Raw genomic sequence first — 16,151 nt, forward strand, 5'->3', positions numbered from 1 at the left:
AGGAAGGAAGAGGAATCCACGCTACTCAGATTCCAAAGTACACTCAACTTATCCAGTCCAGTTGGATAAGATTCACCTAGGTGGAAAAGATCAGATTAATTGTCCTCTTCAGAATCCGTAGTCTAGTGGATTCATCATGAGGGTCAGAGGGTTTAAAAACACGGTTAAAATGACTAATTATGAGGTGGTCTGACTGTTGCCCCAGTTGCATGGGGGCAGCCATGTTTTTTTCTGTACAGTTTCCTCTCGGAGTGATAGAATGTCATCAAGCCCCATCATTTCCAAGGGGACTTGCTCTATGTTTATTCAAGGCAAGGAGCTTTTTGAGATATTTCATGGAGCAGCATTTGGTTTTAGGCTTGGATCATTGATTTGTTATCAAACATATACTGAAATTGAAAGCAGTGTTACCTTTTATAATTCCAGTGAAATATTGAGAATAGTAATCTGTTTTGGATACAGGTTCCTATTTTTGTTTTAAAAAGAAAGTTATTTGTACCAGCTGTGATACAGGTTTTACACTATATACTACCATTATTTAAAACAGAGTGTTTTTAAACAAAGAATACTTCGGAAAATAGCCTTTTAACGATGTAAGGAATTCCAGTTTAATTTAATTTATTTGCTATCTTCATTTATTGTTATCTGAGAAATGCAGTATAGATTTTTATGAGATCAATTTTCATAACATCAGCTACTTTATCATACCAAATATTTTGCAAAAGACATTGAAAGATGTCCAAAAAGATATGTTGATGAAATATTAAAATAATATGTTTCCTACAAATAGATATATACTCCATATGTTATGAGAAGAAAGCAGCTCATGTGCTCTGCAGTTTGTATCATTTATGAGGATGAACTCTTTGCAAGGGGTGCAGCATTTTTCACCTCTGCATTTGAAGATCTCATTCATATTCATTACATATAAGTTCATGTGGGTTACATTTTTGTTTAAAAAATGCACAATACTTTTGCCATGGAATCAATATAAAACCATCTATCTCAAAATATTAGGAAAGAAGAAGAGTGTCTTCAAGTGCAATCCTAGCCATGTTTACTCAGAAGTAAGTTCCACTATATTCAATGGACTTTACTCCCAGGCAATTTTCTGGAGCACTACAGCTCTAAGACAATAAAGCTGTCTTTTTCAGTCATGCGCCTGTCTATGGTTGAAATGCTATGCACTCTTGTCAAATGCCACAGAACACGACAAGACTTAAATTCTGAGTAAACAATTGGGCTATTGATCTGTCCTGGATGCAAGAACAGAGATGACCAGAAACTGTTTTCCAATAACAACCTGGGTATATATTCCTTCTGAAGTGGTGTGGTGGAGTTAAAATGTAAGGGATACCATTTCAAAATTCACCTTTTGCAGTATGCGCTGGCAAAGCATGATTCTGGAGAAAACAGCTTATTTTTATTTGCTTTTTAAAAATATTTTAGGCCCTCAGAGTGGTAAGCGGCGGTAACGCAGCCGAAACTCTGCTCACGGCTGGAGTTCGATTCCAACGGAAAGAGGAAGTCGAATCTCTGGTAAAAGGGGTCAAGGTCCACTCAGCCTTCCATCCATCCGTGGTCAGTAAAATGAGTACCCGGCATATGCTGGGGGGTAAAGAAAGGCCGGGGACGGAACTGGCAATCCCACCCCATATATACCGTCTGCCTAGTAAACGTCGCAAGACGTCACCCTAAGAGTTGGAAACGACTCGCATTCTAAGTGCGGGGACACCTTTACCTTTACCTTTTTAGGGCAGAAGCCCTTTCAAGGCAGATCACAGGTTAAGATAAAACAGAGCAAAGCATACTTAGTAAATGAAACCAGCAATAAACAACAAAACAACAATAAGCCCAGAGATGTTAAAATCCAATATGATAAAACTATCAACCTAAGAGGCACACTTCAGAAGAAGGGCAAGGAAAACAGATGTGTCTTCAGAACTTTCTGAAGACCTGTATTGACAGGGTTGATAGTAAACACTCCAGAAATGTGGGGTCACTGCAAAGTTCTCTTCTCTCACCCAGTTATATAATAGAATTAAATTCCAAGGTTCATCTTTTCCATTTGAATTGTGAACCTTTTATGGTACTTCTGGCATGAGCTATGGATCAGTGAAGCACAGTTGTTTACCTGTTTAAGAATTTAAGGGGCCAGAGTCCATTTAGATTGCTAAATATTCTGTTTTGAATGAAATTTTAAAAGTAGTATCCATAGACACACCAGATACATTTCAGAGGAAAAGGCATAACATATAACACAAATGTACAAGGCCCTGAATTTCATTACTGGGAGCATGTGCTAGTATGGAAAAGTCCATGTATAAATACTGTACCGAAAAGCATTAACATTAATTAGCAAATGCTATATGGAGTTGTGGAGATTTATTTTAAACTTAAAGCTGCATATGCGTGTGCATTATGTATTTCAGCTCCATCTAGTCGAAAACCAGGGGACCCTCTTGTTATTTCAGATATTAAGAAGGGAAGTGTTGCTCACAGGTGAGTGCTTTCAAGTTGGCAAAAAAAGTTATTATATTGGTTACACTAATACTTCCTAGATGTTTAGATGATCCACATTTTGAAAATAAGTGAATGATCCACCAGGGTAACATGCTTTTAATATCCACTACTTTCTAACAAAAAAAAAATTATTAAAAAATAAATAAATGTATTCCATGAATAGATGTCTAAACAGCATGTGCAAGTCATTAATTATGTAATGCATTCTGTTTGTTAACAGAACTGGAACATTAGAACTAGGTGATAAATTGCTTGCCATAGACAATATTCGACTAGACAACTGTTCCATGGAAGATGCTGTTCAGATCCTGCAGCATTGTGAGGACCTTGTAAAACTAAAAATTCGCAAAGATGAAGATAACTCTGGTATTCACAGTGAGCTGGTTTAAAAACATTTTTATGTACAGTTATAATTTCTCTTAGATGCAATATATGCAATATAATCAATGGACATTTATTAATATTATTTTTAAATATACAAAGATATCAGTATGCTTCAGTGTATTTTAATTTATATATCTATTTATTATTTGATTTATATCCCGCCCTTCCTCCCAGCAGGAGTCCAGGGCAGCAAACAAAAGCACTAAAAACACTTCAAAACATCATAAAAGGAGACTTTAAAATACATTAAAACAAAACAACTTTAAAAACATTTTATTAAAAGCTTTGAAGACATCTTTAAAAAAAAGGTTTAAAAATTATTTTTTAAAAAAGGTTTAAAAATATATTAAAAAGCAATTCCAACACAGAAGCAGACTGGGATAAGTCTCAACTTAAAAGGTTTGTTGAAAGAGGAAGGTCTTCAATAGGTGCTGAAAAGATAACAGAGATGGCGCCTGTCTAAAATTTAAGGGTAGGGAGTTCCACAGGGTAGGTGCCACCACACTAACGGTCTGTTTCCTATGTTGTCCAGAACGTACCTCCTGATAAGATGGTATCTGCAGGAGGCCCTCACCTGCAGAGTGCAGTGATCGACTGGGTATATGAGGGATAAGATGGTCTTTCAGGTATCCTGGTCCCAAGCTTTGTACACCAAAACTAGAACCTTGAACTTGGGCCGGTAGCAAATGGGCAGCCAGTGCAATTCTTTTAGCAGCAGGGTGACATGTTGGCAATACCCTGCCCCAGTGATCAGTCTCACCACCACATTTTGCACCAGCTGCAGCTTCCGGACCAATCTCAAAGGCAGCCCCACATAGAGCACATTACAGTAATCCACCCTGGAGGTTACCAGGGCGTGAACAACAGTGGTCAGGCTGTTCCAGTTCAGAAACGGCTGCAGCTGTCTTACCAGCCAAAGCTGATAAAAATCACTCCTAGCCACTGAGGTCATCTGGGCCTCTAGCGACAAAGATGGTTCTAGGAGCACCCCAGACTATGAACCTGCTCTTTCAGAGGACGTACGACCCCATCCAAAGCAGGCAACTGACCAATTATCTGAACTTGGGAACCACCAACCCACAGCACCTCCGTCTTGCTAGGATTCACACTCAGTTTATTGGCCCTCATCCAGCCCACCACCAAGTCCAGGCAGCGGTCCAGTGCTTGCACAGCCTCACCTGATTCAGATGTTACAGAGTAATAGATTTGGGTATCATCAGCATACTGCTGACACCTCACCCCAGATCTCCTGATGACCTCTCCCAAGGGCTTCATATAGATGTTAAACAGCATGGGGGACAAGATAGTACCCTGAGGCATCCCACAGCACAACTGCCAGGGGGCCGAAAGACAATCACCCAATGCTATTATCTGAAAACGACCCTGGAGATAGGATTGGAACCACTCTAAAACGGTGCCTCTAATACCCATCTCCCCAAGTCAGCCCAGAAGGATACCATGGTCAATGATATCAAACGCCACTGAGAGATCAAGTAAGAGTACAGGGTCACACTCCCCCTGTCCTTCTCCTCATAAAGATTATCCATCATGGCGACTAAGGCCGATTATTTCCCATAATCAGGTCTGAACCCAAACTGGAACAGGTCAAGATAATCCAAGAGTACTTGCAATTTCTGTGCCACAGCCCTCTCAATCACCTTCCCTAAAAATGTAGATATTTTTGTATTCTGTCACTAGCTTCCAAGATGTCTGCAACATTAGAATATTTGTCACTGGCCCATAATGGGGAAATTACAGAACTCGTCACTGCTTGGGGTTGTGCATGTTTGTTTCAGTGCCAGTTCTGTATTTCAAACAGAAATGCCACCCCTAGAATTTCAGAAGTAATTTTTTGCTTGGCTGTTGGAGGATGCCACATACACTCAAACAAACCTGTTTCCTGAAATCCCTGGAAAAGCATGAAATCCTCCTTCCCCATCACATAAGTTTATTCCATCCCATGCTCTCCTCTACAACTATATTACACACATTTACTCATCATGCAAATATACATTCAGTGCAGTATTTCTTCTCTTGTTTACGTACCCTAATATCACTTCTTTTTGGCAAGGTGAAAATAATCAGATTCTTAGGTGCAGAAAGAGAGGACAGCATTTGGGCATTCTGAATCCTCTGTTTTGGTGGGGAAATAGGTGATCCCCTTTCTACAGTTATGACCTAGTCTAATTCAAAATCTCATAAGAGTAGTTTCCCACTTCTAATTATACAACCACAAGAATGGCTATATACTATAGCCAGCATGGATTTTTCACGTTCCAAAATGTCAAATTAAAAATACCCCCATGCCATTCTGCTGCTTCCCATAAGTACATTTCAAAACAAAACCTTGCAAAACTCATAGTCTTGAACCCAGAAACACGTGCTTAATGACCCTCTAAGTTTTCATGGTGATACACACAACAGTCAGAGAGAATCGAGAGTTCAAAGTGTAAACCAAGAGAAAAACAATCCAGACCCCTTTGGACTTTTTTCTGTCAGTGGTCTCATAATTTGTTGAAATTGTTTAAAGATCAGCCATGTTCACAGAGTACCGATAATCCTATTACTGACCTTGCCCCATACTCTGAATTTCATCTTCTGCAGTTTAAAAGTTTTAAAACAATGCCTGGCAATTTTTAATTAATTTAAGATATTTCACATTGAAGTCTGTTATAACTGTCAGTAACTGCCAGACTCACAGCTGCTTGGCTAATCAGGTGGCCGCACCCACTCCAGACCTTTATTTCACTTTAGACAGTCATGTCTAAAGAATCCTGGGAAGTATAGTTTGTGAAGGGTGCTGAGAGTTGATAGGAGACTCCTATTCCCCTGTCAGAGCTCCAGAGGCCAGAGTGTTTTAACAGTCAGCCTCTCTTCTGAGGATTATAGCTCTGTGTGGGGAATAGGGCCTCTCTTAGCGACTCTGAGCATCCTTCACAGACTACACTTTCCAGGATTCTTTGGGAGAAGCCATGACTATCTAAAGTAAAATAAAGGTCTGGTGTGGATGTGGACAGGGACAACTTTGGTTTAAATTTGGGTGGGAGACTACATGTGCCTGCTGTAGAATAAAAGAAATTGGGGGAAATCCTGAAAAACAATGATACTGTTAACAATGTTTTCCTTTTGGAAAGCAAAGAGGCTTTCCCTCTGCCAACTGCCCACCCACCCACCCAATCTCCTCTCCTCCCCCTCCCCTCCACCTTCTACCCTACCCCACCCTTCCTCCCCTTCTCTCCCCCTCCCTCCCCCTCCCACAAGTCAGTTTTGCCCATCCTAAACATGACTGTACAGGAATAAATCCCACTGAACTCAAAAAGCATGCAAATGATCAAACCTGTCCTCCCCACCTCCTTCCTCCTATCCCCTCCCTTCTGCCTCTTCCCTCCCTTCCCCTTCCAATCCCCTCCCTCTCCACCTCCATGGTCAGTTTTACATATACTAAGCATGATTGCATGGGAGTAAATTGTATTGAACTCAATAAACATGCAAAGGATCAGATCTGCCTTTCCCCACCCACTCTCTTTCCCCTTTCCTTTTCCCTCTCTCCTTCCCCTCTCCTTTTCCTTTCTCCTCCCTTCTTCTTCCCCTCCCCTCTCCCTTCTTCTTCCTCCCCTGTCCACTTCAGCCCTCCCTCCTCCTCTCCCATGGTCAGTTTCACCTATCCTAAGCATGATTGCACGGGAGTAGCTCCCACTGAACTCAATAAGCATGCAAATGATCAAACCTGCACTCCTCCTCCCTCCTGTTCCCATCCCTCTCTTCCCTTCTGCCCTTCCTCCTCCCTTCTGCCCTTCCTCCTCCCTTCTGCCCTTCCTCCTCCCTTCTGCCCTTCCTCCTCCCCTCCCCATCCCCCCATGGTCAGTTTCACCTATTGTAAGCATGATTGCAGGGGAGTAAATCCCAGTTAATTCAATAAGAATGCAAATGATCAATCCATTCTTAGTAAACTTGCACAGGATCCCATTTCTTACCTCCCAAATTAAAAAGCAGAGAAATTCACAAATGGCAAAAGGGCAAAAAAAAAAAAAGCCTTTCAGTTTAAGAACGAACCTATAGCCAACAGATATTTCTATCAAACTTTTAAAAGCAGGGAAATTGGGCAGCTATAGGACTCATTCACACGGGAGCTGAACTTCATATTAAAGACTCAGCTTTTGCCAGCATGATAGATCTGCAAGGTTCACACTTCCAGGCTTCAAATCTGCTGTTTTCCGTTCACACTAGTCAGCATACCTCTGGGATGGATGTTTACTCCCTCTGGAGTATCGCTATTGCTAACTGAGAAGGGGATGGGTTTTTTTCATTGTTTCATTGTTTCTTGTCAATTGCGCACCTCTCCTAGCTGAAGCATTGGGGTGCAATTGACATGAAACTGATGAGAGGGGGGAGAGTGAAGTAGGCAAAAGGAAGGGGATGGTTGTTTCTTGTCAATTGCACGCCTCTCCCACCTGAAGCTGGAGAGCGTCAGGTGCAATTGACACGAAGCTGATTAGAGGGGGGAGTGAGTGAAGTAGGCAAACAGAACTCCAATGCGGGAGGACAGAGTGAGGCAGAAGTGGCTGGTTACGCCACTTTACACATTATCAGCAAATTGAATTGATACAGATTTAAAAGGGAAAACGTCATTATAGCTTCTCCTTGCCTGCAAAGTCATATGAACCATGTGAATTAAATGGGGAGGCAAGTAGCAGCAATCTCACAGTAAGTCATCGTGTAAACGAGCCCACAGTGAATGCACCAGGGGAAAAGAAGACCTGACCTCCTCTCTGAGATACTGTACTGCCCTACAAATTTGTAAAAGAGCAACACCATTTGGGTTGGTCTTTCACAGTCCAATCCACTTCCCATGTAGCTTGGAAGAATTTGGTAACATGTGCCTCTGAGCATATGGTGAATGGTGGCAACACCTGCAATCAGCCCAAATAACAGAAGCAAGACATGTGCTGTGCTGATCTTGTTTTAGCAGGGAGAAAGCAACATTATTAAGACAGCTGATATAGTTCAGATAGTCACTTTAGATATGTCTGATTTACTTTGCAATTTTAGTGAAGTTTCCTATAGGAAGTCATTTTCTTTTGTTTTTATTTCTGTGAATATGTGAAGTACAGTAACAGTTTGCAAAGATTACACTAAAAAACCTCCAAAAACAGTTGTAGAATAATGGCACTGACTACTGAGTGTCTCAGCTTGCACAAGATAAAACATTGGGAGGTGAAATATATTCTAGCAAACTTCTAGGTGTGCTCTATGCTTTTAATTGACCATGCCCACCTTTCCTTAAGTGGAGTAGTTTAAGCATAGCAAGCTGAACACATGCATCCTCTTTTTTCCAACAGCTAGAGTCATTGCTTAAGTAGCAATGTAATCAGTCTGATTTTACATCATACTGCAGTTTCAGATTCAACTGTTAATGCACCCAAAATGGAAATAGAATATAACCTCCAGTTTGAACCACAAAAGGCTGTCTTCATCATCACTTGACACTGACCAATGAAAAAGCCTTGAAATTAATAAAAATAAATTTGATACAGATTTCAAGAATGAATAATGAAAGAAATATAAATTTCTAGGTTAGATTCTCTGTAGAAACAGTAGTAACACAGGAAAGAAGCAAAGTAAGAACACCAACAAACATACACACATGTAATTCTCCATCTTTGGAGATGACAGGTGTTGCCAGAGGCTCAGAGGCACATGTTACCAAATTCTTGCAAGCTACACAGGAAGTGGACTGGACTGTGAAAGACCAACACAAATGGTGTTTGCATTTTGACAAATTTGTAGGGCAGTACAATATCTCAGAGAGGAGGTCAGGTCTCTTGCTACCCTGGTGCATTCAGTATAGCTGCCCAATTTCCCTGCTTTTTAAAGTTTGATAGAAATATCTGTAGGCTATAGGTACATTCTTAAGCCACTAGGTTTTTTTGCCTATTAGTTAATTAAGCTTCTAGTATAGCTCCTTAAACCAAGGAGCTCTTATACCAAGTCACATGCAGAAAGCTGTGAAGACATTTTATGCTTGCCATATTATCAGGTTTTCTATCTAAAAGGCAAATTCATAACCGCAATAGTCAGCATGGATTAATATGTTACCTGATTCCCTGCCCCTTAATAACTGTGCATTTCCAGTCCAACGGCTGTTATGATCTATCCAAATACATCCTTGTGCAGAAGCAGCATATATGGCCTTACTGATAGTTACAAGGCCTGATATATATCTTTTAGTGTGAATTATAGCAGTTAATAATTGCTAGCTTCTTAATTCTACTGCTGAATGAATATTTTATATAGATTAAAAACATTTATTTTATCTACTGGGTGAATAGTGTGTTACTACATGACTACCAATTAAGGTCTGCAAGATGTAATCCATCTATTATGTGTTCTTAGTAAATGATCCCATTTAAATCTGGGTACAAAGACAGATTGGAGTCGTCATAAACTAATATTTCTGTGCAGTTTGTATTAAGAACAGTGCTAGTCCATAAACTGATGCCATAAATTATTTTTTTTAAGTGTTAATGCATAATGAATCCTTGTTCCATGAAAGCAAACAAAAGTGTAAATGATTTTGGGGTGTAGGTGATTGCATACACATAAACACACACACAAAATACTGCTACTCTGTGATGCCATCTCCTAGGGTCAACGTCCGGAAATGAGCACCATGTCCCTATGGAAAGGGATGCAAAGGTACCAAGGTGTGGAGTAAATTCTGCAACTAGAGCCACATGCTGGGGGAAGCAGGCTCAGTTTGAAATCCAGAAACTTATAACCGAGAGAGAAAGAGAGACTAGAACCTAAAGTGAGAGGCATGGCTTCTTGTGAAGTAAATGAGGGAGCAGAACTTTTCCAGTAATTGTGATGTGAATGGACAATAGCCAAACATCTTGTCAGGCTGAGAATCCTGTGGAGATGAAACAATAAATATATACCATAGTCACACATTACCTCTGAGTCTTCTGTGACAGGGAAATACATCTGTGCACGAATCAGGTATGGAGCCAGAAGCTCCTTGACTGCCCACAGGGAAGGTGAAAGGGTAAAAGAAAAATAAATAATTTCATGTATTGTAATTTAGTGAGTTAAAAAGCAATCTAAAGCTACTTATTTTTGTGAGGTGGGGCTTGCATGGAACTTTGCTTTATTTAAAAATGCTGATAGTCATGAAGAGTCCCAGATGGAGCTTGTTTCTGAATGATTGCTGAAAGCTTTCTAACTAGAGCTGGGAGGATCCAGTTCTTGTTATTCCCCTGAGGGAACTTCAGTACTACAAAGCCACAAGATGGGTCCATTTAGTTCCATCAGCCATGCCAGAATAGCCATAGCACCAATTTTATTTCTGCTGTTCCTTGCTTTTAACATTCCTGCATTCAGTGACGCTAGGGAGAAAATCAGAGGGGATAGTATATAAATAATACAGCTGTGAACTAGTTAGTATGAGACTAGGCTAAATTAGTCCCATGTTACAAATGGCATACAAATATTTCCTCAGTAAAGTCTCATGGTCTGTAAACAACAACACAAAAGCGTCGCATTTAGAGATCTCTGACCATGGAACTTTCTCTCAAATAAATCTGATCCATAAATCAATGGAGACCAATTACTTGGCATGAAGATGATTTGGCTGCATTGGAGCTACTGACCTCAGTGAAGCCAAGGTGTCCTTTAGAAAATGCACCGTTAACATTGGAGTTTCTTTTCTGTGAAATCATCCAGTGGCCCCACTGTAACATTTAAAGACCTACCACCATTTGGATTTGGACTAGTTGCACCCGTCCTTGTTACCATGCAGTCATTATCTGGCTGAAATTGGTTATAAGGACAGATATAATTTGTCCCACTGATGTAGAGGCATGCTGTTAAATGTAATAGGAGTGACAGTCTACATGAAGGCTTCATGGTTTTTTTCTTGTTCAGAAATGCCAATGAAGCTTGATATTTTCTTTATTTATTACATACATGTATATCCTGCCTTTCCATCAGTGTCCATAAAATACAGTAATAAAATAACCGTTAAAACAATCAATAAAACCAAAATAACCAAATCAATTAAACAATAAAACCATTAACAACCAAAGCTGAAAACCTTTTTTAAAAAATATTGTATTTGTTTATATATGAAAAAAGTTAAATAAAAAACCATTCTGTAATGCAATAACAATACAGCCATAGTACAATATCTTGACAGACATACACTCAAACAGCCTTGATAATGTAAACAATTCAAACCAAAGTTTTTCTTAAAAAGCCAAATTTTCTTCTGTGTGGGCTAGTGAGTCTTGAATACTTCCAAACTGTATCACTGTTTCTTCCTACTGCAGAGCATGCAAGTCCTAATTATTTATTCACTGTAGTTAACCATGGTGATCTATATAAATGACTTTTCCATAGCAACATAAGGTAGATATGCAAAGACGTGCATTTGCAAACGTTCAAGAGACTGATCTTATTTTCACATAGAAAAGTATTTGTCAAAGTCTAGATTTTTCTACTTGGTAGCCAAAACCTGTTTTAAAGATTTCAGAAAATAAAGATGTATGGTACCATAATTTTTTGCCTTGATGTTGTATCTGTGTAGGGAAATGCATCAAGGTAAAAGTATATCCAGGCCTCTTGTCAGGTTTAAAATCCTGGTTTCGCTTCAGTTAATGGAAAGGAGATTTGATGTTACCAGTGAGGTCAGATGTAGGCTTCAACACTGAAGTAGTGGCTAAGATATGTATTTGAAGCATGACACTTTGAGACTGCACACTGTGATTTCTGATCATTTGTCTGAAAGTATTATTCTTTTCATTCCTTCTTTCATAAGAGACCAATTGCATCCTCTTGGCATGTATTGCAGATGAACAAGAGAGCTCAGGAGCAATTATTTATACTGTCGAGCTCAAGCGGTACGGAGGACCTCTTGGGATCACTATTTCTGGTACTGAAGAGCCCTTTGATCCCATTATCATTTCAAGTCTTACTAAAGGTGGACTAGCTGAAAGGTAAACTGAAATAAAGATATTCATAGTTCTGCTATTTATTGTGTTCATTCATGTGTAACAATTCATTCAGTAATATGTAGTCATTCTTCCTTAGAAATCTGTAAATTTTCCACAGTTCATAACAAATGAAATACTTACGATCTTCACTGTTTTCTTTTGGTGTTATGATATGAGGCTCTTGTTAAATCTAGAACACAATTTTACAAGGGTTATTATCATCATAAATCACCTAAAGAAAGCTTCAACTTCAGCCATGCTTAGTCTTGTGATATTATCAATTTTATATGTGTGTGTGTGTGTGTGTGTGTATCTATATCTATCTATATCTATATATAGCATTCTCATTAAAGGGTGTGTGTTTGTATATACAGTGTGACGTATTTGTATCTCTCTACTTGTATTTACCAGATGTGATACATACACAAGGTGATGACCTTTACATCTTCCTAATTCCCTGTTTATTTTCCTTTCTTTAAAAAAAAAAAAAACCTTATACTAAGCATTACTGTACCAGGATATGATTGTGAAGTTCTCTTAGCAATTCATAAATCAAGTATTGCACTTATTCTAAGGTCAGTCATTTAGATAAGCCTTCATAACCCCATTTAATTCTTTAGGGCCAGTAGAATTCTAAATGTAAACGGATGGTGTGTAAGAGACTGGAATAACAACTGGAAAGAATTTTATTGGAGGGCATTGTGTGGGCTGTTCCTGATGTAATATGATGGTATTTATTGAGTTCAGTAAGGGACCTTTCTCCTTTTGTGCACTTCCCTGACAATTTGGTGTCCGCCCACCCAGAGGAGAAAACTTGCTGGTAGTTCAACATCTTTGAGTCTGGCCTTCATGCTGTCATGTGTGCCAGCTACACAAGCTGCCAAATGCATGGCAATGGGTGCACTGACATGCAGTGGGTGTTCCAGATGGGTTCAAACATACTCCTCTCTCATAGGTTCACAAACACATATAGGGAGGTCTTGTGACCCACCCACTTAACACATCAGGCAAGAACATAAAGAATCTGTCAACTTACACAAGATCCATCTTCTCAGATTTTGGGATGGCTTTTCCAAAACATACACAAGGGTGGCTAAGTCTGCAGTTGGAGTGGAGATAATGGGAGCAGCGGGGAGACCCACACTAAATTATTCTTCACCTTGAGAGCCTTTGGACCTGTATCATCTAAATTTTCATGAGTTTGAAAGTTTGCTTTAGTGTCCTGGTATACTTGCAGTGAGTAAATGGAATGCTGCCTATATAGTTCCTGCCTTACCTATTCATACATTAAGACCAACTGGTAGCACAACCCACTTACCTACCAATTTATGTGAAAGATCACATTGGGCCTAACTGGGTGCTCTGTTCTGAGTTTTCTGGGGGTAAATGGCAGCCATCAGAATGGACTTTCTGGGGAAAACAAAATGGTAATTGGATCTGCAAGAGGCTCTGGTGTATTCCCTCCTGAAAATCATGTGCCTCACTCCTGAGAATTGCTAACACAGTCTCACGGTTTTGCCACCTGGGAATAGGGCTGCATATTACTTTTGGCCAGGCTTGCTATAGCTAGTAGCGGTTACAGATGGCTTCAGTGGAGAACCTATTTCACACTTTGAATAGCACTAGGATAGCACCAAGTGGATATCATCCACCAATAGCTTGAAGTGTTGCGCTGCGCCAGCAGTCCAGAGCTACCAATAGTCCAGTAGCTTGTTAACTTGTCTTGTTTTGCCAACGGCTGAATGAAATAACCAGACCGACAGCCAAGGCTTCTGGAAGAGGAAACTTTACTGTTCCAATAAAGTAGTTTATTACACCGTGCTCCGTCTCTCTCCAACAACACTATATTCTAATTACCCCCCACACCACTGTGTGCTTACCCAAGCCTGTTATAGCTGAGCCTCTGATCTGTTGCAGCTGCACACTGACCTTGGGCGTTTCCTTCAATTAAACACTTTAACTCTTACACTGTCTGTTCTGGAACTGGCTGTGTTGCTCACCGAAGCCTGACATGAAGATGCAGAAAAATGTCAGAGCTGCAGATTGCTTCTGTGAAACTCCTCCCCCTGGAGCCTAAGTTCCTTTTTTCCTGCTTCGCCTGAACAGGTCATTTTGCTAGCGCTCTTCTGGCTGTTGACTCTGATGAACTTTGATTCTGGTTGATTCTGGCGAGCTTTTATGCCCCCTGACCGAGCCAGGAGGCTGCAAGATTGAGTGCAGCCTGTCTCTGGATTCAGAGTCAGGCAAGGGATCCCAGTCCTTATAGCACTTACGGGGGACCTCAGCTGTCTCAATAGACAGCAGCCCAAGGGAGCATGCAAACAAACAAGCAAGCACCCAGATACTCAAGTACTCACTCAGGGCAGATCTTCTCCAGTCCCCCAGTGCTGCATCTGTTCCCTTATCCCAGTCTGCATCTGTTTTGTAATTGCTTTTTTCAGATGTTTTTGGATGTTGAGTGCCAATGTCTTCTGAAGGCGTAATAGCAACATTAGCCTTAAGGAAGCCATCTACATTACGCATTTACTAGTACACATGGCAAAAACTTGTCTCATGGTGTAAGAAGAAAAAGAACCAAGCTTTGAAGGCAGGACTTCAGGAAGTACTGGCCTTTTTGCAAGGTGGCCTCAGAATGGAGCTAAAACCAAACATTCCAAGAAAGCAGCACTGAAACCGGTACTATCAGCATCCACCACAAAGTCCATGGGAGTGCATGCTTTTCTGAAGCAATTTCTGAGAGAAGCGGCTCTCTCCAGTCCACCAGTCCACCAGTCCAACATAGATTCCAACTTGATCTACACACACTAATGACAGCATTACAGTGGCCTCCTTTGAACCTCTAAAGGATATCCCACTAAAATAGCTATTGTACAAGGTCCTCTTCTCAATAGTGATTACATCAGCAAGTTGAGTCTCTGAACTTCAAGCTCTCTCAATTGTCAAATATCTATGCATATTTCATAAGGATGGAGTAGTCCTCTGCACAGATCCAACTTTTGTACCAAAGGTGAATTCGACATTTCACCAGCAACAAGAGTTAGTCCTCCCCACCTTTTGCCCTGAACATAAACATCCTTCTGAGCACTCCATAGTCATCCAAAGAGCACTAAAAGTATACACTGCAAGAACAGGAACAAATCAGAGTTGGTGTTCATCTCATTCCACCCCTTATCCATGGGACAGAGGGTGTCCTCAACTACTGTGTCCAGATGGATCAGGGCCTGTATTGCCATGGCATACACTTCTCAGAAGTTAATCCTTCCCCCTGGTATCATGGCCCAGTGGCAGGAAGTGCTGTACCTGCTATAAATGTCCCTCTGCAAGAGGTCTGCAGGGGAGCAACATGGGCTAACCCATGCTCCTTCACAAGACACTATAAAATAGACATGTATTCTTCAGTAGAAGCAACTTTTGGTAGGCAGTTGTGTTAGGCAAGTTCTTCCTGACCAATAATCAGCCAGCCCCACCCGGAAACTGGAGGGTCAGCTTTAGAACATCCCAGTTGGTGATATCCTGTTGCCCCTCAAGAAGGTATTGTTGGTACACAACTGAAAGGTGTTTCTGAGGGGCATTAGGACACCACAAAGCCCCCCCCAGGTTGGCTGATCAACCTCACAAAAGAGTTATTGTGAGATACACTTGCAGAAACTCTGGAGAGAGTCATGCACTATATCTGTATTTGTAAATATATACTAATTGTTATACTAATACTTATGTATGTATGTTGCAATGTATGAATGCTCGTTGAAAATATTAAGCTTGGCCAAAAGGTGAACTGAGGCTCCAGGTTGAGGAGTTTCCCAGAAGTAACCTGAAGCTCTGACATTTTTTCTGCCCCTTCAAGCTATTGGTGGATGATAACCCACTGGGTGGTGTCCTAGTGCCCCTTATCAACAGCTTTCAGGTTACTACCAATGACACATTTTCTTCACAAGGGGAATAGGGTAAGCTGAGTTACATCATGATTACTGTCCATGCACATCAACAGGATGGGTTCTAGCTAGCTACCTCCTCCATCCTAGTATGTCTCCTGAATAAAGTTGTAGCCCATTTAATCCATCTATTGGTGCCTGCCACTTCATTTCCTTCCCCCAGCCATGTGAAAATATTGTGGTTGTTTGTGTTACCATTGCCTTTTACCTCTTAACTGGAAAATGTCATCAATATTTAGGAGTATTAAAAAGAGAATTTCAATAAGCCCCTTGAACGTGCATCTCTAACCCATGGTGTTGTCACATTAAGGGACACTGAGGA

At 40.5% G+C, this 16,151-nt stretch overlaps 1 protein-coding gene across 2 annotated transcripts in view; it reads left to right on the top strand.

The window, feature by feature from the left end:
* Positions 1 to 16,151, top strand: part of GRIP1 (glutamate receptor interacting protein 1) — a 606,542-nt gene that overhangs the window by 552,300 nt on the left and 38,091 nt on the right. For both annotated transcript variants that reach the window (XM_061639804.1, XM_061639805.1), the window contains exons 15-17: positions 2,433 to 2,502; positions 2,744 to 2,889; positions 11,756 to 11,900. In XM_061639804.1, coding sequence (XP_061495788.1) covers positions 2,433 to 2,502; positions 2,744 to 2,889; positions 11,756 to 11,900 — 361 coding nt within the window. The remainder of the gene's footprint in view (positions 1 to 2,432; positions 2,503 to 2,743; positions 2,890 to 11,755; positions 11,901 to 16,151) is intronic.

The sequence above is a fragment of the Rhineura floridana genome, chromosome 8 (assembly GCF_030035675.1).
Source record: "Rhineura floridana isolate rRhiFlo1 chromosome 8, rRhiFlo1.hap2, whole genome shotgun sequence".
Taxonomy (NCBI): domain Eukaryota; kingdom Metazoa; phylum Chordata; class Lepidosauria; order Squamata; family Rhineuridae; genus Rhineura; species Rhineura floridana.